The sequence below is a fragment of the Danio aesculapii genome, chromosome 14 (assembly GCF_903798145.1).
Source record: "Danio aesculapii chromosome 14, fDanAes4.1, whole genome shotgun sequence".
NCBI lineage: Eukaryota > Metazoa > Chordata > Actinopteri > Cypriniformes > Danionidae > Danio > Danio aesculapii.
Genome location: NC_079448.1, coordinates 28,802,659 through 28,830,361, shown reverse-complemented (window position 1 = coordinate 28,830,361; position 27,703 = coordinate 28,802,659). Strand labels below are relative to the sequence as shown.

General features: G+C 35.0%; 1 protein-coding gene across 1 annotated transcript in view; it reads right to left on the bottom strand.

Annotated features, from left to right (window-relative positions):
* Positions 1 to 27,703, bottom strand: part of klhl4 (kelch-like family member 4) — a 52,804-nt gene that overhangs the window by 3,548 nt on the left and 21,553 nt on the right. The window contains exons 2-10 of the mRNA XM_056472071.1: positions 27,103 to 27,270; positions 23,161 to 23,297; positions 22,738 to 22,934; positions 18,632 to 18,844; positions 15,340 to 15,526; positions 14,920 to 15,144; positions 9,961 to 10,123; positions 3,765 to 3,977; positions 2,572 to 2,743 (exon numbers count right to left, since the gene is read on the bottom strand). Of these exons, the coding sequence (XP_056328046.1) occupies positions 2,572 to 2,743; positions 3,765 to 3,977; positions 9,961 to 10,123; positions 14,920 to 15,144; positions 15,340 to 15,526; positions 18,632 to 18,844; positions 22,738 to 22,934; positions 23,161 to 23,297; positions 27,103 to 27,270 (1,675 nt within the window). The remainder of the gene's footprint in view (positions 1 to 2,571; positions 2,744 to 3,764; positions 3,978 to 9,960; positions 10,124 to 14,919; positions 15,145 to 15,339; positions 15,527 to 18,631; positions 18,845 to 22,737; positions 22,935 to 23,160; positions 23,298 to 27,102; positions 27,271 to 27,703) is intronic.

Below are 27,703 nucleotides of genomic sequence, written 5' to 3'. Positions count from 1 at the left end.
TTAATTTTGAATACTTAATTTAAACGGAAACTAAATTCTAGATTACAGTAAGATTCACAACACAAAACAATACAAGTGAGTGTCAAACAATAAAAGCTAAAACTGCCTCTGGGCCTATTTACTCTTGGTTTTGAGAAGTCTTTGTCAACCCTACAGGTTCATTCAAAACTGAAGCAAAGACTTTTTTTTTTTTTGATGAGGGAAATCAGTGATGCTTCTCGTTCACTTTGAATGGGTGATATCATAGTTGAATTATGGGTCAGTTACATCATGTCACTGGCAGTGCTTGTGCCACAAGTTTAAAATATTTCCATACACAGGCATCAGCCAATTAGATATCTTTATGCAAATATCATAGCACAGACACTAGTAAATGAATGTTCCAAAAATGTTTTGAGCTTGTCCACTTTTGACCAATTTCAATTACGCATTTGATAAAATTGATTTTGTGAGGGTTTGCAGGACATACAGTATATGATTTGTCCCCCTTTTATAATTAACTATTAATGAATGTGGGGATTGTGAAATTGAAATTATGTATGGCAGGCCCATACCGAGCCTGGTGAAAGAGGTGGGGGTTGGGGGGGGGGGGGGGTTCTCAAAAGTGGACTTTTTTTCAGTTATTATTTTCTATTTAATTATTAGTTTAAAATACTCCATTAAGTGACATTTTAAGCACTATTTTTAGCTGGATTAGCTTGTTGTATGGTCAGTGGTCGAAAATATTTACTAAAGATTTAGAGTAAAGAAATATGAGAACAAAAAAACGTATTAAAATACAAAGTTAGCACATGATATAGATATATATATATATATATATATATATATATATATATATATATATATATATATATATATATATATTTATTTATTTATTTTTTTTTTTTTAATGTAGCCTTTTGTCATTTTTTGACAAATTCAGCACATTCAGCTTTCCTCATTCAGAATTTGCCCATTTGAATAAAAAAAACTATTAAAACATAATAATAATATAGAGCTTCACAATTTTTTCTAGCCTCTCTTGAAAAATGTGAAAATTCATGGACAGCAACAACCGCCTATTAAAATTAACCTTAATGTGGGCCCCTTTTGGTGCTTCAGGAATAAGGTCCAAGATTTAGAATAAAATTAAAAAGTAAAATGTTTTTTTTTTCTATTTAACAACAGTAAGTCAATAACGAAAGTTGACTTTACTTACGTCATAATCTGTGTGGTCTTAAAACATTGTTTTGGCATAGCAAATTCAAAATAGAATATGGCATATGCAGTCAAAATAGAATAAAAGAGAGAATAGTCGCAAAAATTCTGGACCAATGGCAAATTTTGAACCTTTGTCAGTGGGGGGGTGGTCTTTCAAACCCGAACTCTCGCTGGCTACAGGCCTGTACAGAAGTCTTATGTGTCTGTGTGTTATTTTAGGGTATTTTATGTTATTTCAATGTAAATTGCACTGCAATAAAAAAAGATTTTGAATTTTAAAAAATGATCATGTAGTTGATTGTGTTCAAAAAGCTACAAAAACACTTAATTATAAGCTGTGTTGTACAGCATGTGTTGTGAAATAGAATATTGTTTTATTACTATTTGTTATTAGGCTGATAGTTCACCCAAACATCTCTTCAAGTGGTTCCAAACTTTGAGGTTTTTTTTTTTTTTTTTGGTCTGTTTTTGTTTTTGCTGAAAATGCTGAAAACCTGTAACTGACATCCATTGCAGAAAAAACAAATCTTATGAAAGTCAATGGAAAGTCAACTTAATTTTTGGGTGAATAAATGTACAAATAATTTAATCAACAAAAATTCAGACAATATTTTGTGTTCTCTGAACAACAGTTTTCTTTGTATCTTTCGAAACATAAATAGGCACGGTGTGTGGAGTTTGCATGTTCTCCCGGTGTTTGCGTGGGTTTCCTCCAGGTGCTCCGGTTTCCCCCACAGTCCAAAGACATGTGGTATAGGTGAATTGAATAAACGATATTGGGTGTATGTGTGTGTGTGAATGCGAGAGCGCATAGGTGTTGCAGCTGTGTTGTAGTATGGAGTTGCAGCTGCATCCGCTACATAAAACATCTGCTGGAATAGTTGGCAGTTCATTTGGCTGTGGCAACCTCTGAAATAGAGACTAAGCAGAAGGAAAATTAATAAATGGGCCCTAAACCTTAAGAAAAAAAAATCACACAATTTCTATAATAAATACAGCATTTTCAAATATCCTCTGTCTTTAATACACCCTTTGCATTATATTTCGTTCTGTTTTTTATTTTCTATTATTCGTTTTCTTTATTTATTGAAGGTGGATGTTGGTTCTCATTGTTAAGGACTGTGTGTGTTTGAGAAAGACTAATTAAAATGTGCAAAAGTCATTTAGATTCATATACAATTATACCTCTGTATTTTCTAGCCACGACAAACTCTAAAACATTTTTATATAGGCAGAAATTATGAATACATTTATCTATTTATTGATTTATTGTTAATTATTTAATGTTTATTCATTAAATTATTCAGACTCTTGGAATCAATTATGTTGCAGGCTGCTGTTTTAAAGGCACCAGAAACTCAGTTCACTCACCTCAGTCCATTCATTGTTCTGTGCATCATAGGACTCAACACTGTTTAAGTAGGACTGACCATCATAGCCTCCAACTGCATATAACCTGTCTCCCAGAAGACAAACCCCCACTGCATCCCGCGGGACGCTCAGAGAGGATACTGTGGTCCATGTGTCTGTTTTAGGGTCATACCTGTAAATGCAACATTGAGTGTATGAGACTCAGTACAGCAACCTGTGCACAAGCCACAGAATCAAATGAGAGATAATTGCATAGAGCAGTTAAAAAGCAGTGAGTCTGTAATCTAGACAGTGGAAGCCTTTGAACACACAAGGCCTGTGATTATCATCCCTAACAATGAAATCTATTGTGCTTTCAACATGCAGAGTAATAAGTGAGTAATGAGGTTAAATGAGTTTAGACTTCTAATGTTAGTTGTCCATTAATTCAGATATTTTTTATAATGAATTGTTTTAGCTTTAGATTTTTAGTGGACAGCATAATGTTCAGTGGACTTTTTTTAAACTACATTGTAAAAAAAATCCTGGTTGCCTTAATTTTTTAAGATGAATCAAATTAATCTTAAACCTTAAGTCCATTGAACTTATATTATGTTAAACTGACTTAAAACAGCTTACCTAACCTATAATATTAGGTTAGAACATGATTAACCTAGCTTAATAAGTTACAATCACCTAAAAACATATGCTGTCAGGACTAATTGATCATAAAATGTGTAAAAGTGTAGTAAATAAATATACTTTTCTATTTTAAAATGACAAATATATGAAGTCACTCCACCCATCAGTAACATGGACATTTTTCAAGTGGTCTCATTTTTATCCATAGTTGTGTTGTGTGTGTGTGAGTGTGTGTGTGCGTGTGCTTGCGTCATCATCGACTCTCATGTTTTATTCCTCACTGCAGCAGTTGTATGCTGTAGTTTGGACCATCACCAGCAGGAGGTGTATAACACCAGATTACAGATTCACTGTGGCTTTCAACCACATTGCTCAATAATAAGGTAACAGGGATTTCACAATAAAGTAAGGTGTGTCCAAAATCTCAAATAAATGTGCAAATTATAGTACTTAGTAACCATAACTATCTACCAAGCCTGCATTTTGCTGACTCATGTTGTCATTTTAATGAAGATAATTAGGTGTTGGCTTTGTTTTTGTTTTTTTTCAGATGCTTTGCTATGGTAGTTTACCTCTCTACACAGTCCGACAGTCTTGAACAATGGCTTGAAGCTGGAGCGTCATGTCCACCAACCGCATACAGGAAGCTGTTATATGTGGCCACACCCACTCCGCCTCTTCTCTTGGACATGGGTGCACACATGCTCCATTTATTAGTGTGAGGATCAAAACATTCCATTGATCGCAGACAGGAGCTTCCATCGCGACCACCCACAGCAAACAACCTGCAAATATATACAGGTTTTACTTAGTCATCAGGAAACTGGGGTCTTTTACTGTAGATCATGGAAGTGGACGTGCAATTTGTTTGTAATTTGTCATTGTGCTCCAAAACAGTAACATAGTAATCAATCTGTCTGTCTGTCTGTCTGTCTGTCTGTCTGTCTGTCTGTCTATTGTTCTCAGGTTCATGTGTGTAGATTTAGTAATTTCACGTTTATAGCAATGAATAAGTTCTTTTCATTGCATTTAAAGTAAAATAACTAAACATGAACTTAGGAGGCTAAGGGATGCTCATTTAAAAACACAAAGTGTAGTTACACCCACAAATTTCAGTTAAAACTGTACTGTGCCAAAAGGAAGCCCTATGTTAACAGTGTCCAGAAGCGCCATCGACTTCTCTGGTCTTAGAGGCGTCTAGGATAAACCATCACACAGTGGAAACATGTACTGTGGTCAAGTGGATATGTACTTTAGGTATTTTTTGGAAGAAATATATGCTGTTCTCCGGAACAAAGAAGAAAAGGATCATCCAGACTGGACAACAAGTTCAAAACACAGGGTCTGTCATGGTATGGGAATGGGTTTGTGTCAGTGCCCTTGGCAAAGGTAACTTGCACTTCTGTGATGGCACCATTAATGCTGAAAAGTACATAGAGATTTTGGAGCACAATATGCTGACTTCTTCTCCAGGGACACCATGCATATTTCAACAAGACAATGGAAAAACCACATTCTGCACACATTAAAAAGCCCTGGCAGCGAAGGAAGAGGATACAGGTACTTGACTGACCTTCCTGCAGTCCTGACCTGTCTCCAATAGAGAATATGTGGCACATTTTGAAGTGCAAAATGCAACAACAAAGACAGATTTACACCTGAAGCACTTCTAGGGTCTTCAGTCCCTAAACATCTTTTGAGTGTTTTGAAAAGAAATGGCAACATTACAAAGAGGTAAGGTAAAGTTTCTGTTACAAAGTGGGGAAATAAAAAATCATGCAGAACACATTAAATAATGTTTGTTGTATTGTTTACAATGTCAAGTCAAAGTAAATTTAAAAATCACTACTTTCTTTTTTATTTGCTTTTTCCATACTGTCCCAACTTTTTCTGATTTGGGGTTGTATATTTACTGTCTGGATTATTCCAATTATTACATGGCTACTTGCCACAAAATTTTAAAATTAGGCACAAAACATTGTTCTCAACGATAATAGTATATAAATCTTTAATTAAACACAAAGCTGACAGAAGCAAAAATGGAATGGAGCATATGCTAACTTACATATTATTTAGTCACAAGATGACACCAAGCAGCTGTGAGACCGACAAGCAGTGTTGATGGTAAAATATTAGAAGTAATGTGAGATATGTTATAATATAACTTTTCTATATAATGAATACTTACAGTAGTTAGTTAGTTAGTTAGTTAGTTTTCCAAGTAATGAGAGAATGCGCTCCACATGGGAACAGACAGAATTGAAGATGGCAGGCCAGAGCTTTACATTTCTGCGATGGAAGTATTCTCATTATTTTGAAAGCATTGAAAAAAGGAAAAGGGAATTGTCTCAATGGACAGTGATTTTACTTAACTAATAACACAAAAAGTACAAAAGTAATACGGCACATATAGCACCATAAAATTAATTAAGTAATGTCACTAGTTGTTTTTTTGGGTAGTAATGCATAAGTAACTTTGTTATCTTATAAAATAAAAAATAAAAAGCACTATATGTCTAAGAATTGTGTTTATGCAATTAATTGTCTGTTTTGGGGACCATACAAAATGTGAATTATATATATATATATATATATATATATATATATATATATATATAGTTATTATATTTGAAAATATTTGTGCAGATTTGTGATAATTGAATATGTAAATTGTATTTTTTGGTAATTTTTTATTTATATGTTAAACATACATTACATTTTTGTCTGTGAAATCCAAACATGAACTTGTATGTTAAATGTGTGTTTTTCTTTATTTATGAATTAATTGTTAGAAATTATTGAGATTGACTCTTTAAGTTGTCACTTTACACCTTAAATATTATATTCATTGCATTCTGTACTTGTCAGAAAGAATCTCAACGAATTGGCCTGAAACACAAAATGCTATACAGTGCATGTAACATACAGACTTAAAAACACACAACAGGAGAAAAAAATTGAAAGATCTGTTACTAAAAAGCTATATTAGCTTGAGTTTGAGATGCAGTACTAATACAATCTATGAAAAGGGAGAAAAAAGGCAAGTGCATTTGGACTTGTCCATCTGTATTGTAATTTTGTTTCTGTTTAAAGCAAATGCAGCCATCGCGGTAGTCTGAAACAACTGCTGTATAAAATAACACAAGACTGTTATCTAATAATTGTGAAAGGCCTAACCAAGACATTCAAAAATAATTCTGTTACACACAATCTCAACTGTCTATATGCTGAAATGAACATAGTACACTTTATAGGGCAGAAACAATTCAGATATTGCAAAAGTGCTTTTCATTAGAGTGAATGAATTCTGGTTTTGAGTTAATATCATGCAAATTGCCAAAGCACTCACACATGTGGTCCACTCTCATCCAGCACAAACCAAAAAACATCAAATCCATCTGAATTCTGCACCAAATGCTGTAATATTAACAAAATGCTATTGGCTATTTTGTTAAAGGGGGGAGGAGCAGCTCAATATATCTCTGCCTGTCTTCATGTTTCCGTTTAAATTATGCCATACACTGGACTAAAGCTGCATATTTCAAGTTGCTTCAGGGGATATTGAATTTAATTATTATAATAATCATTGTAATGTATGTTACAAAATAATTTATATATATATATATATATATATAGAGAGAGAGAGAGAGAGAGAGAGAGAGAGAGAGAGAGAGAGAGAGAGAGAGAGAGAGAGAGAGAGAGAGAGAGAGAGAGAGAGAGAGAGAGACCATATCTTACAGTGTTACTAGGTATTTCAGAAAGCAGTTTTATATTAGAGGTTCCTTTGGTTTGCAGAAAGCCTTTTTAAGGGATCTCTGGGTCAGATGAAGCTGAAACTATAGAAGCTAGAAAAGATACCTATGATGTGTCCTGCTGCAAAGACTGATCAATTTATCATTGGAGAAGTAGGACACTGGGCTCTTAAGGGTTTGTTTTTGACCTGGATAGAGAAATGCCCCATGAGTCGTCAGTCATGGTTTTGCCTGTGTTTTCTTGGACAGAGGGAACAGCAGCTCGGTGACTTCAGTGCAAAAGTCACTGGAGATTCTGTGGTCTCAAAGCCCATTAACTCCCGTCAGGCAGTTCAGGTTTACGCTGCATATTGGATACAGAACCTAATTCAGACCTCATCATGAGGAGGATCCATGGAGAAAAGAGATCAGTCACGCCACACTGCACAAACTGATACTGACAGAAAACTCTTTCTTCACTCTTATGTTTGAGTGCATCAAGAGTTCAAATCTAACCTAAGAATTAATTTATGTACATGAATATTTATATTTATTAACATATATATTCAATTTTTCTCTGGATTTACTTTCTGTATTAAACACCCCCTGACTCTCATTATGTTAATACATTTCTTTTCTACTACTAGAGACTGCAAACAGACTAATATATTAATGTAATGTCTCTCCACAAGTGCAAACGTCAGGTCAGTCCCTGAAACTGAAGGGCACCATGCGACTTTAAATCAAGATATAAAATTGTTTAAAAATGTCTTTATGAAAATTATTTTAAAGAAATGTGCTGTAAATGCTGCAGTCATGTTTTAATAAATATATATGCATTTTAAAAACATTATTTGTATTGCATTAATCTTCTTAAGGTGAAAAATACAGAGCACATGTGATTTATGACACAATCATATTTTAAATAATTAAACACACTCTCTGCATTAAGAATAACACATTGGTGTAGTTCAAAATAACACAAAATGGGTTGTCCTTAACTATGCACATTTGTAAAGAAATAACAGGTTGCGTTGATTTAACACAGCAGTTTGAAAAGCCACATTGCAACCTCAAGCACTGTTCTTTTCATTTAAGACAAGACACTGGAGATGTCAAAAAAAAAAAACTAAATTATAAATATAAATCATACACTTCCTCAGTTGATTGATTGCATTAACAATTGCATAACATACAATATATATATATATATATACAGTTCTGTCTGGTTCTCAAATCTGATTGGCTGATAGTCGTGTTCTATTCTGCAATATCAGAACTCTTACAGCCTCCTCATCCTTCTGTATTACTCCACCCACATAGAGTGACAGCAGATCAATAAACCCACAACAGTTTGACAAATATTGCAGCTGTTGGACAACATAATGTACTTTTGAGGGTTATGCAGGTGAGAATTTAGTTGTAAAGGTTGCAACTATGCAGTGCTATCCACAAGATGGTGACAGAAACCGCATGATAAGTCCTTAGAGGAGGAAAAACCCAGTGTCATTTTAAACTACAGCTGATCAAATCATTATAAATCTGGTAAGTGACTTTCTAAGTCAATCTCTCTCTTTTATGTTGTAGTGCTGTATTTATAACATAGTACTTGTAGTGTGTTGAGTTTGAGATGAAACTCACTGCAGACTAGTTCAGTAAACAGAAGGAAAGAAGAAATGCCCGCATGTGTTTGACTTTTTCCTTATCGCAAACACAGCAGTAATCTGGTAGTGATTGCGCTGCTTTAGCTTTTTCAGGGTTAATAATTGTGAAAAACCAATCGCAACAGAGAAATACTGGAAGATATGTCTGTTGACTGATGGCATTTTATGCCATTCAGCCTGATAATCTTAAAATGTCAGCAAAATCACCTGTTTTGTCATCACTTTAGACATTATGCAGGAGAATCATTCAAATACTAGCTTTAAAATGACGATGGTGAAGTAGCAATGGTTTCTGCTGTTCTGATGTCAGCTGCAGATGTAAAGGAATGGTGGAAGAAAGTATTTCCTCATACATAATTTTTTAGACTCTCTGTGTTTGATTTTCTTTTTTATATACATGATTATGCGGTTGAACTGTTGTACAAATGCAGTATCACATGAGTAGCAGTGCGATGTGGCTGTATATAATCACTAGTGGCACACGAAGGCAACGATATACAGCCATGTAGCACTGCTACTCATGCTATTGCTCACACATATTCTAATAATATTATATTCTAATAATATTATATTCTAATAATTATATATATATATATATATATATATATATATATATATATATATATATATATATATATATATATATATATATATATATATATATATATATATATACGTTATAAGAATTTAAATTAAGCCTTTAAATGTCACTTTAAGCTGTAAAGAAGTGTCTTGTAAAATAATATTTACTGTCATCATGGCAAAAATATTAGAAATGAGTTATTAAAACTATTATGTTTAGAAATATGTTTTTGTGTATACTGTATAACTGTATATTTACTTATTTATATTTTTTTATGTTACGTTGAAATATACAGGTGAGGCACTGTTTAATTGAAAATGCTCTACTTTGCGTACATTTATAGCACAAAAAATATCAACATTGGATAATGTGAAGCTCAATTTTCTTTGTTTTTGCAGAAGGGATTTGGGGAATATTTTATTATTCTTTCACTAACTTAAACAATGTAAATGATCAAATGTAACAAAAGGAACCTCTATGGGGTTTTTGAGTGTTTTCTTTACATTAGACTAAAAAAGCAATAACCTAAAAAGCTAAAAATCTCCAAACAGGCTGATGCATCAAAAAACATTGCTTTTGACTGCAGTGCCTTGCCTTCATTTAAAAAGTTACAGTTGAACTGGCGATTAACATCATTTGATATACCTGCCAAAACCAATTTAAACTCACATTTTACGCTTGGCAGGGATTTATTTTAGACACAGAGTGAATTTAATTATGCTCGATTTTTTAGATTTTCTGTAAGGAAAAGTGATTTTTACAATCATGGTGCAGAAAATGAAATCCTTACTTTCCATTGAGAGCGGTGACTCCGACAGTGCTGCGCGGGGTCGACATGCTGGCCACATAATTCCACTGCCTGGCCTGCGGGTCCCACCTTTCTACTGTGTTCAAATAGCTCCATCCGTCATGACCTCCCACAGCATACATGGGGCCCTCGAGCACAGCAATTCCTTCCCAAAGAAATAAATAAAAAACAGAAAAAGATAAAGCTTCTGGTGGTCCACGTCGTACATCAGACAATGCACAATCCCTCTGCAACTGTCCGGATTTGTCTTTGCGCCGTAGCGAAATTGGCAAATGGTGGAAATGGTGTTAATATTAACGAACATCAAAAGCACTTCCGTTTTAACCAGATATCAGTAGTTAAATCATTCTTTAAGTCCAACCCCGAGGACAAGAGCCGTGAGACACTGTGGTAAGCATTAAGTATTCATGGCGCATCTCGCCGCTCCCTTTACAGAAAAGGTCTCTCATGTTTCTGTTATAAATCTCTGGCTGTCGCTTTTGGGGTCTTGACATATAAATCGTCTCTTGACCGACATTTTAGTTCTGATATTGCTATGCACACTGCAGACCTCAATGACCAACCTTTGAGTTTCAATTTATGGGATTACTGTGCAGTGTATTTTCTCCTCTATGAGTTTAAAGTACCTGCTGTATTTTTTATATACATTTTTATGTGTAGCCCAGATTGCTTTTGTTAATTTATATGTGCAGTTTTGATGTGTGGCCATACAGTTATTTATATTGTTATTTGGCAGTGGAGTCACACAGTTCATACTATGCTCAGACTGCCTTGCCAACTGAAATAAATGCTTGCTTTGTTTAAAAATGCAACATATACTTTTTATGAATGTCAATTTTCTGTTAAGTGGATTTGGTGTTTTGCATATCAATTGGAACAAGTAAAACGTGTCACGAAAGCCAGTAATTGATACTACAAACTACATATAATAACCATTTATAAGGCACTCACTGCAATACTCATTGGAAAAAACCATTGAAGTGTTTAATGTGGACTTTTATTCTAGTATGATGCTTTATTTTTGCGCTCCTCCTCTCATCTTTCACTTGCAGCAAACAAACAGTTGGAGGGGCTTGGCTAAACATATTTTGCTCATGTCATAAAACTGACATCATCAGAGAAGGACTGCCATTCCAGAGAGGGAGCAAATTGTCAGATTTTAATTAAAGATTAGCCAAACAGATGCATTGTTCACCTTAAAGGCTGATTTGTACTTGACGCATTTGCTAGTTCGCTTGAGTGTGCACAGCAACTGTGAAGTCATTGTGTTTGCGAAGGTTCACTTTGGGTGCACGCGACATGATTTCGGCTGGTGAAGCACACACATTTTTTTGAGACTCAAGCAAACAGTTCACGCAGCGTCGCAAATGAGTTGTGTTGAATATGAATCACTTTAAAGAGATTTTGTCTGAAACAGGTACAATTGTACAGACATCTTTATGATCCATCCATGCGTGATCATAGGGATAACCAGATTGTCAATAATTCTTCGCTAGAAATTTGCAACAGCAGTGGCAAACAAAGAAAGTTTTTGATGAAAAGTTTAAAAAAACTTGAGAGATAAGTTTGTTAAAACCAAAAAGAGAGGCCATGGCAAAAGTGGAGACCCAGACGGTTTTAATACACAATTACAGGATGTTTTTTCACCATTCATAGGTTTTGCACTGATGTACATAATAAATTTTTTTCATTTAAAACAATTTATTACAAATTATTTCTTTGATAATGGGAAGGGAATATTTGAACCTATCGGTTTACAATATACTGATACCCTGTTTTTCTAGGCTTTATTGGTGATAATGGCCAGGAATGTTGGACCATTATTGCCTTTTAACATATAAGTAGAAAAAACAAACTAGCCAGACAGTAATGTTTGAATTGTCGAGTAAAAAAAAAGTAAGCGTTTTTAGTAAGCATACTTTTTTTTTTTGCTTTTATTCTTTCCATATTAAAAATATATTTGTAGAGCAACCCATGTTCTGTTGTCATTAATATTTTAATAAACTAAAATTGGATGAACTGTCCGAGATATGAACAAAAGCAAATGATGCATAAAAGTTTGATTTAAAAAAATCTTCAATGCTTATAAAAATCTTTTTAATCATTAGAATAATTTATAAAAAAATAAGTAGTTTAAAATCATGAATTATATTAATGATATGGCGTAGTTCCAGAAACTTCATACTTCTCTGTTTATCTGTCTGATTTTATGGTCTGTTTCTTTTGACCATCCACTGTTTTTTAAAGAATATCTCAATGGCGAATGCATCAAGTATAAAAGCCTCGTCTGTTTCATGAGGTTCGCGTGTAGTCAGCGAAGGTCTATGGCACCAGGTGAAAGTATAAATCAGCCTTAAGACTTACAATTTGCGCTAGCAAAAAAAACATCGTGTTTTTTGATTTCAATCAGACTTCAAAAAGTATGATACTGTAAATAATGTCAATAAATTGATATTATTTTCATATTATTCACCCAATAAAGGGTTAAACATAGGTTATAATATCACCTTTTACAAATCAACTGCATATGTTTTCATGAAAGTGTAACCCACTAAATGTAAATCCACATCCACACATAACTAAATGAGTACCCTTTTGGTCATTTATAGTGTCTAGCTAACCATGCCAATCAGAAACAACTTGCAGTGTTTCTTCATTTTTATTACAAATGCTTGCGTTTAGAATTTAAAAAGGACCTACATTATAAATCAGCTTAAAATCATATATTAAACTCTGGTTTGTTGATTCACAGCAAACCATCTATTTAAAAATAAATATAAATTTATTATTATTATTAATAATAATAATTAAAAGCGGGTGACGCAGTGGGTAGCTAGCACGTTCGCCTCACAGCAGGAAGGTCGCTGGTTCGAGGCTCGGCTGGGTCAGTTGGCATTTCTCTGTGGAGTTTGCATGTTCTCCCCGTGTTCGCGTGGGTTTCCTCCTAGTGCTCCGGTTTTCCCCTCAAATCCAAAGACATGTGGTAGGTGAATTGGGTAAGCTAAATTGTCCATAGTGTATGTGTGTGAATGAATGTGTATAGATGTTTCCCAGTGATGGGTTGTGGCAGGAAGGGCATCCGCTGCATAAAACATATGCTGGATAAGCTGGCGGTTCATTCCGCTGTGGCGACCCCAGATTAATAAAGGGACTAAGCCGAAAAGAAAATGAATGAATAAATGATAAATCAAAGCAGGTGCCATTTCAGGTAATTTTGAAAGTGTATGTTGTAATAAATCTTGCTTAAATCACACCTAGTGTAGATGAAATATTTGATTAACTGTTGTCTGATACAGTTGTGTTGTTACCTTCTTCTACAGATCCAATGTCTGGCTTGTTTTGCCACTTAAAACTGGATTAAATAAGCAAATACAATTTTACGTGCTTTAAAGTAAGCCATAAAATAATCTCCCTAAAATGTCTTACCCTACGCACAAATTAAACTTCCCTCTAAAAATCACTGCTTTTACTCAAATGAGACATCAAAGGATGAGCCCTTGCATTTCATCTGCATTTAATACTCTCAGTCACGTTTTAAGTGCCTCACACATGAACCAATTTTAATAGTCAAAATATCTTGAAACGCATCTTGATGCCTGTGTTCTGTTCCACTGCATGCTCCATCGAGCTACTGTTTAACCAAAACAAATCGAGTGTGAATATGAATGAAACTGCTATTGTGCATGAATATTAATTGAGTCATGCAAACATGGTTTGATAGCCTATGAAGTAAAGCCAATTATCTCAATAAATGAATAAATATTCATCCATGAACTATATGCCCTCATAATACCAGGATTTCTTCTTCTTCACTAGCTGATTAGCAGTGTATTCCTCTCAGCTAATAAGTCAGGCCAACTGGGTGAACATGGCTGATTAATATTCATGAGCAAAGCCTTATAAATTACAGCTCACAGAATGCAGTTATAAATGTGAGAATGGTATAGAATATCTTTAATAAGATTAATAATCTTAAAGAGCTAGTTCAAACCAAAAATAAATCTAATCTCATTCATCAAAGCCATATTAAATTGGTGATCTTTATAACATACATAAATAAGAGGTTGTTAATCAGAGTTCTCTGTCCTTTTACTGAATGCCTACTAACCAAAAACTCAAATCAAAGTAAATGATGGCAAAAAATATATAGTTGTAGTGAAAGTTATAGTTGTGGCGAAACTAAGCTTCAGTGCTTTCCATCCAATGCAATAGATAATACAGTGGATATAAAAATTTGAGAACTCTTGATTTTCTTTTTCATAAATAATGTAATCATAATTAAAAAGTGATGAATTTTAGTTGTGGCAATTCTAGGCTAGTGATCATGTTTTACAAAAATACCTTTTATTTGGTGGAACTTTTTTCTATGCAAATGAAGTAATGAATAAAAGGCTGAAAATTATTTTGACATTTTTTAAAAATATATTTCTCATAATCAGGTAAATAAAAACACATTCATATTTGTTCATAAATTACTGATCTGTTAGCATGTATTAATTATTGTGAATGACCAAATAAGATTATGCTTAAAATGTTATGAATATATTTTACCTCATGAGGACTGTTGTTTAATATTAAGCATTCATTCATTTTCTCTTTGGCTTAGTCCCTTTATTAATCTGGGGTCACCTCAGCGGAATAAACTGCCAACTTATTCAACATATGGTTTTTACGCAGCGGATGCCCTTGCACCTGCAACCCATCACTGGGAAACATCCATACACACCCATTGACACACATACACTATGAACAATTTAGCTTACCCAATTCACCTACCACATGTTTTTGGACTTGTAGGGGAAACTGGAGCACTCAGAGGAAACCCATGCGAACATGGAGAGAACATGCAAACTCCACACAGAAATGCCAACTGATATATACTGATATACATATGCCATTTAATAAGATTAGACAAACATGTCAAACATTTAAAGAACTCACCTAGTCCATGTCTGTGGGTTGACATTGGAGGCATGGTGGACCAAACTTTAGTGATTGGGTTGTAGCACTCCACCATGTTTGAGGTCTTGAGCCCATCTCGTCCTCCTACCACATAGAGTTTATTATCGATCACTGCTACCCCAAACTGAAGTCTTCGCCCATTCATGACGCCAACTTGAATCCATCTGTTTGTGCGAAGGTCATATTTCTCTATTGTTGTAGACCCTGAAGTCAACAGAAGACCAGATTACTGTTAGTTAGAAATGCATGATGCTTTGATAATAGGTGTCAAGCCGGGGACAGAAATAGAAAATGAGCATGAATTATGCTGAACAAATTATTTTAAAATCTATTTTTATTGCAATGAGAGATAATGCTATATTTTTAAAAAAATCAAGAAATAAATAATTAATTGTGAACCTTTAGAGGCGTCCATCCCTCCAACAGCATACAGTGATCCAACAGTGGATTTTCGTGGTTTGGTTCTTGGGCTCTGTAACATAGGACGGCGCTCTGGCAAAAGATGGTATTTCATGGCTTCCATCAAGAGCTTCTGACATTCCAGGTCTTCAGAAAACATCTTATTGTTTTCCAGATCCGCAAGAAGCTAAATTAAATTAAATAAATCAATATTATTCAAGTGATGATTGCTAACAAGAGATGATTTCCAGCTTTAGTTAGCCTACTGCCAAGTTTTTGAACAAAACTTCTCCCATTAATGTTTTTAGATTGTTTGTTAAATTATCTTCAATACTGTATATGTGACCCTGGACAGGTAAAAAAAAAAATTTAAATTGAGTTTTATGCAGCATCTGAAAGCTGAATAAATACGATTTCTGTTAATGTTTTTAATATGAGATACAACTACTCAAAAATCTGGAAGTTTCAAAAAAATCTAAATATGGAGAAAATTTCCTTTAAAGGTATCTACTGTAAATCAGTGGTGTAAAGTAACAAATTACAAATACTCAATTTACTGTAATTGAGTAGTTTTTCTCAGAGGTTGTAATTTACTTGGTAGTTTTAAAAATGTGTACTTTTACTTTCCATTGAGTCCATTTTTAGTGCTGTATCGGTACTATTACTCCACTACTTTCCTTCAACCTGCAGTCACTACTTAATTTTTTCTTGTCTGTGGGGATAAGAAAAATCAGTCTTGTGATTCCGGTCCAATCAAATCACAAATAGAAGGTAAATTGCATCTTAATGAACTACCTTAAGACATGGCTGATTTATATTTGCAGCAAACTGTTTGGAAGCAGGGTGTCACGGTGGTGCAGTGGGTAGCAAGAATGCCTCACAGCAAGAAATTCGCTGGTTTGAGCCCAGGCTGGGTCAGTTGGCATTTTTTTGTGTGGAGTTTGCATGTTCCCCCTGTGTTTGTGTAGATTTCCTCCGGGTGCTCCGGTTTCGCCCACAAGTCCAAACACATGCGCTATAGGTGAATTGAATAAACTAAATTGTCCGTAGTGTATGATCGTGAATGAGTTTGTATGGGTGTTTTCCAGTGATAGGTTGCAGCAGAAAGGGCATCCGCTGTGTAAAACATATGCTGGATAAGTTGGCGGTTCATTCTGCTGTGGCGACCCCAGATTAATAAAGGGATTAAGCTGAAAAGAAAATGAATGAATGAATGTTTGGAAGCAGTAAAAGTGTCCAAGACGATTGCGTCTTTACACGCAATGTCACAGACTGTTTAGATGCATTTCACTGATGAGAAGATGTTTACTATATGATGACCCAAATAGCCTTAAACACCCAGCAGGCACAAGAGGTCAACATGACATCAGATCGACATTGTACCCCAACGTCGAGGGGACATTGCATTTTGTTTGGAAATGAAAATTGGGTTGACATCAGAACCCAATGTCAGGCCATACGTAAATGTCCAACGTCCAACCTAAAGTCAACCATATTTAAACGTCTGATCATGTTACAGCTTGACGTTGTGTGGACATTACCACTATGACGACTGTCATACCTTGGATTTTGGTTGTCATACCTGACGAATAATTGTCAGTATTTGACATCAATATGACGTTGGTTTAAGATGTTGGCTGACGTTGGATTTTGGTCACTTTCTAACACAACCTAAAATCAACCAAATATCAACGTCATTTGACGTCGTTATTGGACATCAAAATAACATTGTCCTTAGATGCTTGCTAGGCTTGAATTTTGGTCACCTGACATCACAACCTAAATCTAACCTAATATAAACGTCTTATGATGTTGTGTGCCTGCTGGGCAATAACTAAACGCACAACAGAATGTTACGTTTACACACATCCACAAATTACATGTAAATGCATCAGCTTTTTACAGCGTAATACTCACTACTCATGAGTACTTTTGAAAGGTCTACTTTTTACTCATACTTTGAGTAATATTTACAACAGATACTTTTACTCTACTTGCACTATATTTTTAGGAAAGTAATGGTACTTTTACTTGAGTATGATTTTTCAGTACTCATTCCACCACTGCTGTAAATTAAGTTCTTAGCAATGCAAATAAATAATCAAAAATGAATACATTTACAGTAGGAAAATGTCTTTATGAAACAATCTTTACTTAAAGGTGCAGTAGATGATTGTGTTCAGAAACATTTTTGGAGTGCTGGTTGAAAGTCTCTTCCCATTCCAGTAGTAATCATTAAAGTAAATAATCTAAATGTATTTGTATGTATTTTTATATTCTAAGTAAGGAATAAGATAAAAAAAAAATGTTCATCCTGTCTGTCAACAAATCTGCAGCAGTTCACGCAGGTCTGCCGTTTGCGCGTACCTGTGCACCACGCGAGACAGTCACAGCGGTGAAAACAAATGCTGAATCAAAACTTTTTTTTCAAATCCTGAATCAATACTGGAGTTACTTTTGCACGACGATGACACCATGGCTGAAGTATTTCTTTAAGACATGTATTGTTATGTTTTAAAACTATTTTAGTCACGTAAAGCTTACTTAGATTATCTTGTTTTACGAATTGGTTATATGCACAGAAGTGTTGTTCAGCCTGAAATCTTCCGGAGAAAGATTGATGTGACTATTTTCAGTTTCACAAGGGACCTTTTACAGCATCAATAATGTAGATTTTCATTTCGTTTAACAACAAAGCTCTATTCCGCCTAGCCTGCTTTACTGAGCTGAAGTTGGTTTTCTATTCACAGTGGTTCATTTTTGAACAATGACAACTTGTGACATGCTCCCTATATTGTTCACCAGGCTACTCTGAATATTTGGTCTGAAATAGCATGTATGGCTTAGTAATAAGTGTAATTCCCGCACCCCGCTGGCCAACCACTATACAGTAGTCACTTTAGGACAAAGCGCATGAGAGAGTGAGACCAGCGATCCTTGCATACATTAAATATTGCACATGAAAACGTACTAGATACGTATCATCAGGGGCGTAGCGGACATTTTAAAAGTGGGGGGATGGCTGTATGAGATCATATGTTCATATAATTATTACTCACATGTTTATTAATGGTCTGTCTCTAAAAGTGAGGGGGACGGACCCCCCTACACCCCCCCCCCCCCCCCCCCCCCCCCCCAGGGGAGGGATTGTGTTTCAAACATATTACGCTAACTGGTTAGCATTTAGGCAGATCACCTACTGCACCTTTAAAAGAATTTTTCTTTGGCATAAAAGAATATTGAATATATCAATGAATATATTGTTGGCTATATTTGCTTGTTATTGGCAAACCTGTGGTGGTAAAAGAGGAAGTCGGATATATGCCAACAACACTCCCAGATCCTGCTGTCGATGCTGCACATCATGGCGAACCCACATCATCAGGGCTTGGAAAATCGTTTCTTCATCTGGAACATTGATGTCATCACTGGCCAAAAGCTTGACAATTTCCATTGTGGGCAGCAAGAGGAACTCCTGATTTTGAATGACCTCGAGAAAGTGTTCCTAAATTTAAAAAATAGAGCAAGAGAGATGGAGATTTTATTATTTAGCATACGCATATGTGTGATGCAATGTAATTAATCAGATATTAGCTGCATGTCTTCAAACTGCATGCAAAATGTCAAATAATATCAAACTTATCAACTTATATTTGGTAATTACATATCATGTAGTAGTTTCTAAACCTGGTGTTTACATGTCACTGTTTCAAGGTTTAAATTATGATACAATATTGCAAATTATAATAATACACAAAATTAGGATAATTACAAGATGATGTGAGCCCAGCTAGTACAGTAATCTATTTTTCCTAAATAGTGTGTACTTTAAGTTTTTAAAGCTTCCTTTAATGTTGTGCTATTAATGAATAGCGTTCATAAATAGTTGTTGAGAGCATTCGCAAACAGTATTCAATATGTCATGACTTAACAAGCGGAGAGCACTGACACAAAATATATAACATATCATTTTGAATGATGCATTATGGAATATGTAATGCAAAAAAAAAAGGTCAGTCACACAGATCTTCTTCAACATTTATCTCAGCGCTATAATGATCTGCTCCGATGAGCCCTCAAGGACGTCCAAGTCTGCCCTCTGATAAAACCGTTTTGCAAGGTTCAACTGGCAGCATGAGAAGAAGATGCCGGAAATCTCTCTAACAAGCTTGTTCATTACTTATGGCACTTCCAGAGTTTCCTTTGTGCATCCGAAGTAATCCTCATTGATTCTGCTGCAAATAAGGGTAGTAAACATCCTATTGATCATTAATCAGATCTAAACAGCACCGTCTCTCTAAAGCCATGCATGGGCTCTCGAAGCTTAGCTCAGACACACATAATTAAATGAGTGCCATGCATTGATTTTCAGCCCCTCCTCGATATAGATTTAAACTCGACTTCTTCTGGCGACACTGATATAGATTCATTATTCGCAATTACCATCACAAGCACCCTGGCAATTAATTGAATACATTAATTCTGTTTCACTGCAAACATTCGTTTAAAAGCTTCTCACGGGCATATTTTTAGGGGAGGGCGTTCAACTGAACAGTAAGTTACAGGTCCTGCAGCCAAATTAGCATGAGCGGCACAAGGCTCCATAAGACTTAAATGGATTCAATCGTAAGGGAGGATGTGAGAATTTAATGGGTTGTGCCAAAACTAATGTATTCATGAGGGGAAAAATGACCTGGAGCAGTGTTTGTGTTGTCAGTCATTCATCTAAGTTGCTTTATTCTGCAAATGTTTCTTTTTTCCCTCTTATAACTGCAAACGACACTGTAAAATTTTTACATTCAAAAGAAAATACCTAAACTTCCAGCATGCTACAGGCCATCGAATTTTGAACTTAGATATTAAGCCGTGTAACTGCTACTTCTCTTAGAAAGAATGAGCCAGGATGAGACAGAAACAAGGAAAAACAAGCTTATCAAAATAGACATTTTTTAATCTGACCACCACGGCGAGCAAACCAGGAAGCTCTGTTAACGCTGGGTTCATTACCGAGGCGATTGAACAGGAAATTTTCCTGCTTGTGTCCCCTGATTAGATTAACCTCTCTGCTCAGGAAAGGCCTTTGTAAACAGCCTGTGCAGATGTCCTTCAGGAGATAACGCCTATCTTCCTAAGTTGTTTCCGCACTTGGGCAGAGAAATGCCCATCAAGCAAATGTGTTCTGTGGATCCTTGGGCTCCTGAGAATACTTAATGCATTGGCATTATTCAACTGAAAGCTGCTTTTGCTATATTTCCCACACATCAAAGAGCTCTGCACAACCCTTTAAACTGACCGCATGCAGAGATACAAAATGTCACATTGAGAAATTTTATGCTTGGGATTTTCTGTGTCAGTGACTCCAATTTGAAGCTGTTTTTCTACCATGCAGAGAAAAAAATTTGATACAAATAAGAATTCATTTTACAATTCAGCCAAATATAACAATTCTGTCATTTATTAATCCTAATGGGTTTTCTTCCAAACCTTTATGAGTTTAGATTGGTCAGTGAAATACAACTGAAGATTGGCTTACTATATTCAACAGAAGTAAAAGAACACTGGAGTGGAAAAAGGTTATAAAAAATTCAGTATGTTTCATGCACTCCGTTCCAAGCACTCCAAAGTCATACAATACATTCCATTCTGTTATTTATTCAAAATCTTGCCTTGAAAATCTCTGCCATAAATTTCTCCCTTTGTGTTCCACAGAAAAGGATCAATCATATGGGGTTAGAAAGACACGAAGCAAGTAAAGGCAAGTTCAGACTTCACAGTGCACTGCAAAAATGCTTTTCTTAGAATTTTGTCTCGTTTCTATTCTAAGTATCTAAACATTCTAAAATGTTTTGTTTTCAGAAATCAAAATTAAATTTAAATTTTCTTTAAAAAAATGCTAAATAATCTGCAAACGCGGTAAGTAAAATGATTTTAACACAAGATTATTTTACTTTGTTCATTTTGTTTGTTTTAAGTGAAAAACTCACTTAATTTTGACATTCTTTCAGAAAACAAATATATTTTTACAGTGCTTCTTGATTTAAGAATTTTTAGATATTTGGACTAAAAACTCCAAGTAAGAAGATTGGAGTGAGCTTTCATATGTTGTGATATGCACTTTGTTGATTAACGTGGCTTTGAATTCTAAATTCTCATCATGTCATAGACATGTTACAGTACATGTTGTATTTTGACCTGTCTTTTTTACCATCTACAACAATGTACACAATAAAACAGAGACAACGGACCTTACTACTGTCTTCTGCAAACAAGAGTGTAAACAAACAACAGCTAATAAAGTGCCTTGTTTTGTACTGACTACCTTGCTGTCAAAACAGCCCCACAAACATTTGCTACATTACATAATTCCACCTGGCACCACTGGCATTGTCTCTGTTTCATTTCCCCATTTTTAACTATGGGGAAACGTCACTGTAGCTGTTGTCAAAAAAAAAAAAAAAAGCACACTAGTCTTTCTGACAAGATGCTGTGAAGTGTCCCAGACATTCAGGATTCAGAACATGCAGATACAGAGATATTTATTTATATTTATATATATATATATATATATATATATATATATATATATATATATATATATATATATATATATATATATATATATATATATATATATATGAACCACTAGTTCAGTCCAACATACAGCGCTGCCTAATTTTCTCTCTCTCACTTTCCTTTGACTTATTCCCTGCTTTTTCAGGGGTCGCCACAGTAAAATTAGCCACCAAATACTTACAGCTGCACATTTCCTATTTTTATTAATGATCATTTTAGGTTTTGGTGGTATTTATGAGGAATTAGATGCAAGCAGAGTACTGCTGTTTGTAAAGAATATGGCGCCATCTACTGTTACAAACTAAGTTCAGAATTTATTTAAAAGGGATTAGCAATGCATTTCGAATATTTCTGAATCTATACAGATTTTTCACCACGACTCGAATTCACATACTAACAATAATACCCAAACTAGTCATCAACAGTTTGAAAAACAAAGGGCAATGATGCTGAAAATTAAAAGGCATAATTTGAAACGACATTTCAAAATAAGTTTATAAAAAGAGCAAAAAAAACAATAGCAACAACAACATAATCCACCGAATACTAAAACAGTGCATTCACATAATTTATTCATGCCAGAGTGCATGCTGGGAATACTGCCAGTGTAATGCTGTAGACATACTAATATAGTTAATCTGTAAATACACAAAGATTACAGTAATGCTCACTGTGAAATTTGCACCATTAAATCATACTGTTGGAATCACTACTGTGTTAATAATTGTAAAAGGTTTAAAACTACTTTAGCAGTCAGGACAAAGCAATGCGTTCAGATAATTTATCTTGTATACAATCCAAGCTACTTTGTATGTCGGGTCCTACCATAGTGTAGTTGTGAGCGACTTTCAAAAGATCCGTGCATCCCTGAGCATCAGCAAATGAACGGATCCCCAGGCAGTTGGACGGGTGCAGTTGTTTCATCAGAAAGTTGCAGCAGACCTGAATAACTTGTGAGAGCTGGAGGAGACAAGCGGCAGCTAAAAGACTTTCAATTGTCTCCTCTTTTAGCTCCAGGACTCCTGAAAATGCAGAGAAAAGAGCAAAATAGGCAAGAAACTTTTCAGATTTGTTCTTGGAATGAAATACTATGTTTAGCCTGTATAGACTAAAGAATGTTAAACAGTTAGTTTAGGCTTGTAAATTTGTTTTGGCCACTGGCATCAATGAAACACAAAGGGGAACATTTGTTACACTTTAGCTCTGTACTGCATATTAAAAGTCCGCAAATGGAATGTAGCTACTCACCAGTATATGCAAAATGAACCAGTGCTCTCAGCGCCTCAGGATCAACACCCTCCATTTTAATTTCCTCTTGTTTGGCCTCCCTCACATCATTGGTGAACATGGCAGCAAAGTAGTCTGAAACTGCACTCAGGACAAGTCTGCAAATAATTGCGCAAATTGTTTATATGTGTGACTGCATACTTTATGATGTAGTCAAACAAGTTCTCGGGAGTCGTTTTCGTAGAAAATTCCTCCCCTACAAAAAGATTGATCTCAGTGCGGTTTTAGCAGCTATTTTCACCAGGTTGTTTCATGCAGCTCTGGGGTGATGTTGATTGAGCTCTGTGTCAAACTGGGACACACAGCTGAGCTTTGGCTACAGAGAATTTTCCAGCAGAATAGCATCAAAACACTCAGCGGCCGAGAGATTTCTCTAAATAAACACTGTTTTAGAGTCCTTGAAGAAAGTTCAACATGCTCAGTAGATTGAAATGGAGCATGCAGCAGAGATTTGATACTTCTTGGTGCTGTAATTTGCATATTTGTTCTTAGAACACAAATTGAACATGTTTTTGAACATTCTGAAAATTCTGTCCTCATTTTATCATCTTTTACTTGGTTCCAAACATTTATGATTTTCTTTCTTCTGTTAAACACAAAATAAGATATTCTGAAGAAAGCAGGAAACCTGTAACCATCGACTATCATTGTATTTTTCCTATTATATAAGTCAGTGGTTTTCAGCTTTCTTCACAATTTCTTCCTTTGTGTTTAACAGAAGAAATAAACTCTAGAACCAATTAAAGATAAGGAAATGGTGAGTAATTTTTCATTTTCACTATCCCTTAACACATAATACTTTGCAGAAAGCTTTAAAAGAATTAATTTCTATGAAATTTAATAAAATTAATAAATCATGTGTGCTACATTTCCATTTTTTGGAGGTATACTACAGCTTTGTGTGAGATTCAGACTCTAGCACTTTTTTACACCTTGCTGAAAGAAGTATAAAGTCCAACAGTGGGGTTTCACAAGTGCACACACCATTCATTTTCTCCACAGAGAAATTGATTTTTAACAGTAACTGAGAAACCTCTACAGATAGACTTGCAGCTCAGAAGCTGATAATATGTATTGTATGCTGTTGTTAAACCTATTCTAGGCATTAACATTCCAACCCATCTGTTGGCATTTCAGATTATTTGTATTAAACAGTGGAATCCAAGCAAACCCATGATGTGAAATGCCACCAATCAAAGAGTCACAACAAAGCATGACAAAACAGATCTTTAGCCTCATCGCACTATCACGAAGAGGCCTAAATGTAAGTGAATCCGTCACACTACACTCTCAAATAAATATTTTTAATTTTGGTATAAACATTACGTAAATTTCTATCAACACATCCAGGAACTTTAAATATTTTTTTTATATTTATTTTTATTAAATTTATTATTATTTATTTATAAGTTGTTTTTAAAGGAGTATTTCACCAAAAATGAAAACATAATCACCATTTATTCACCCAGAAGAGGTCCTAAAAACTTTTTTCAGTTTCTATATTCAAGAATGTTGGTAACCCATAGTCATTGACACCCATAGTGGGAAAATAAATACTATGGAATCCAAAGGGTACTGGCTGTCAATATTCTTCAAAATATCTTTTTTCAACAGAATGAAGAAACTCAAACAGGTTTGGAAAAATCAAGGATGAGTGAATGATGACAGAATTTAAATTTTCGAGTGAACTACCCCTCTAAATTAAGTGTGTCGTGCAATCCTTCACACTAGTGCAGATATATCTCTTATTTCTCTTCTTTTATTTTCTCTTAAAGCCATTTGATACACTGTCTTGTACCTTTTTGTCTGAATTTAAATACTTCTATATTATAAACAAATGTTTATAATGTTGTGATTCACCATTTAGCTGGTTGATTAATGGTTTGCAACACTTTATTATAATTTATTTATGTAATTTTAAATTCTATAAGAAAAAACACTTCCAGAACCAAGACTTTCAGTCATTTTGCTAAAACTTTTTTTTTTCTTAAATTGAAAGTCCATTCATCCATAACATTTTATACAAATGTAAAAATTGAGCAGATTTATCCAAGACATCCGAACCGACACAATCTGATGAAGCAATTAAGTTTGCTTGATGCACAAGAAGCCACTGAGGCTATATTTTGTTAGGAAGATGAATAGACTCCTTAAGGGCCTGAAACAAAATTGGATGTGTAAATGATAAACTGTTTTGTACTATTCACAAAGTTAACATATTACTTCAGAAGACAATATAAGAATGCAGCTCATGAATCACATGAAACACTTTTATGTTTCTTGTGCAGCCTTACTGAATAATGAAAACTCATGTTTATTTCATGAACACCATGAAAATTCATTTTTTGTGTTCCATAGATAAAAGCATACTTTTTGGGTCTGTTAAGGCAGCACATGCAAAGTTAACTAAGAGCATTTCATCAGTTTGCTTGCCCATGTACACCTGCAAATGAATAGTAAACAATCTTGATGTCTTTTAAGTTGTTTCAAACCCATGCAGTTAAACTTATTTCTAAATTTAAACAATATACCCAAGCTTAAAAAAAACGAATGGTTCAAGAATATCTTCCTAAACAGTTCTGCGATGACAATGTAATACAATAGAGGTGATGGGGAGGTAAAGGGATTCAGCAAAAAAATCACTGAAAACGCATTATTTGCCTCCTAATAGTTGCAAACAACTTGCATTATATTAAACTGACTTAAAACAACAAGTTAAATCACATTTAACAAAAAATAAATTAATAAAGTTGCAATGTGACCCATATTTTAAAAGTAAAACTAAAACATGTTGTCGTGGCTTATTAATCATCTGATTTAATACAACGAATGACTGCTTTTCATCAAAGTCCCTTTAAGACAAGTCATTTCACTTGGTGGCCATCTTTGAAACGCCTTTTGGGCAGTATGCTCAGGCATTCTGTCTGTGGGAAAACATCAAATTCTCCAAAACTGCTTGCCAAGCTTAAGATTACATTTGGAATTACCATTCAAATTAAACAACAACCCTCTCATAAGTTTAGTTTCTAAATGTTTGAATCAAACAAAATCTGTATTTTTTCGGGTTGCTCGAGTTAAAGAGCATGCACACTCAAAAGGAATGAGATCACGAGACCAACCTCATTTATGGCCGTGTTACACATTATCATCCTCTAAATAATGCTTCATCAGATCGTGCTGGTCTTCTGAAGTAATTCACGACGCTCTCTTGATGGTGAATCTCCTCCAGAAATGAAAGTGACTCTTTGTTTACAAGTTTGTGAGAGTTTGAGTAGTTGCAGCCATGTGATGTGCATTTGACAGGACGGACTGTACCTCGCGTTCGTTTCGTACATATTACAAAACCAGCTTCTGTGTTCATGTGTAGTTGGTTAATTTAATAGAGATTTCAAGCATAATGTGGATATATTTCTTGTCTGTGAAGCAAGTATTCACTGTGATTTCAGCATGTTTGTTGTCCACAAAAACTGTTGTAAAAGCACACTTCTGGTCTGAGCTTCTCCCCTGGAGAAACGTCAGCCAATAGTGATTGATGATTGGCTACTAGTAGTAAATACTAGTAGGCGGGGTTTCATTTACCATATTGACCGTTACACTTTTCCCCATTCAGAACTATGCGAGTGACATGTCTTGTGTATTCTATAGTCTTTGTTTTCATGCTTGAAAAGATAATTGATTAAATGATTGATGAGTCTCCTTTCAAACATATGTTTTGATGTGTTAAGTAGCTATACTAATCGTTTGAATTAGTCTAAGAATGAAGATTGATTTCAATTGATTACTAGAGTAAAAGTGCACTACATTTTCAGCAGTGTTCACTTCTGTCCTGTTCATCTGTCTGTTTTTTTACTGAAAGTAAGATTTTTTTTTCAGGTAAGATGGCTTGATTTGGGGAATACTCACCTGTGTGCAGGGATCTTGTGATCTCCAGCTATCAAAAGTACATCACACAGTTGCTTGTGCTGAAGATAGGTTTCCATCTTTCGGAAGGTCTGTTCCGCATGGTTTGTGGCCTGGAAAAACTCATCTGAGCAGTTGGAGCTCATCCTAGAGAAACTGCTCAAAGCCAACCTGTGGGACAGAGGAAGACTGCAGTTGAGCTGGGACTCTGCGATTTGGGCTTCTGACAGTTTGATGGGACTATTTGATCTACCCGGGTGATAGGGAGAACTAAACTACTACCTGCACAACCTGCTGTGTCCACCTGTGACTTTATCTTTTATTTTTCCTTCAACTGACCTATCAGTTCTGAGACTCTACAGAGTTCTGCTGACTGACAGGTCATGTTGGAGAAAATGTGTTTCTGCAAAGCATGAGTCACGGACGTGCATTTCAAACTGCAGTGTCCTTACAGCTCTAATAGCTGTTTGGTCAAAAACAACAAAGAGAAAATATATATAACTCATAATGCTTACAATCAGTTGGTCCAATCTTCTATAATTTCCTTTCATTGGTTTGTACAATAAATGTTGTTTTGGACTCTTGTGTATGTTTTCATTTGTTG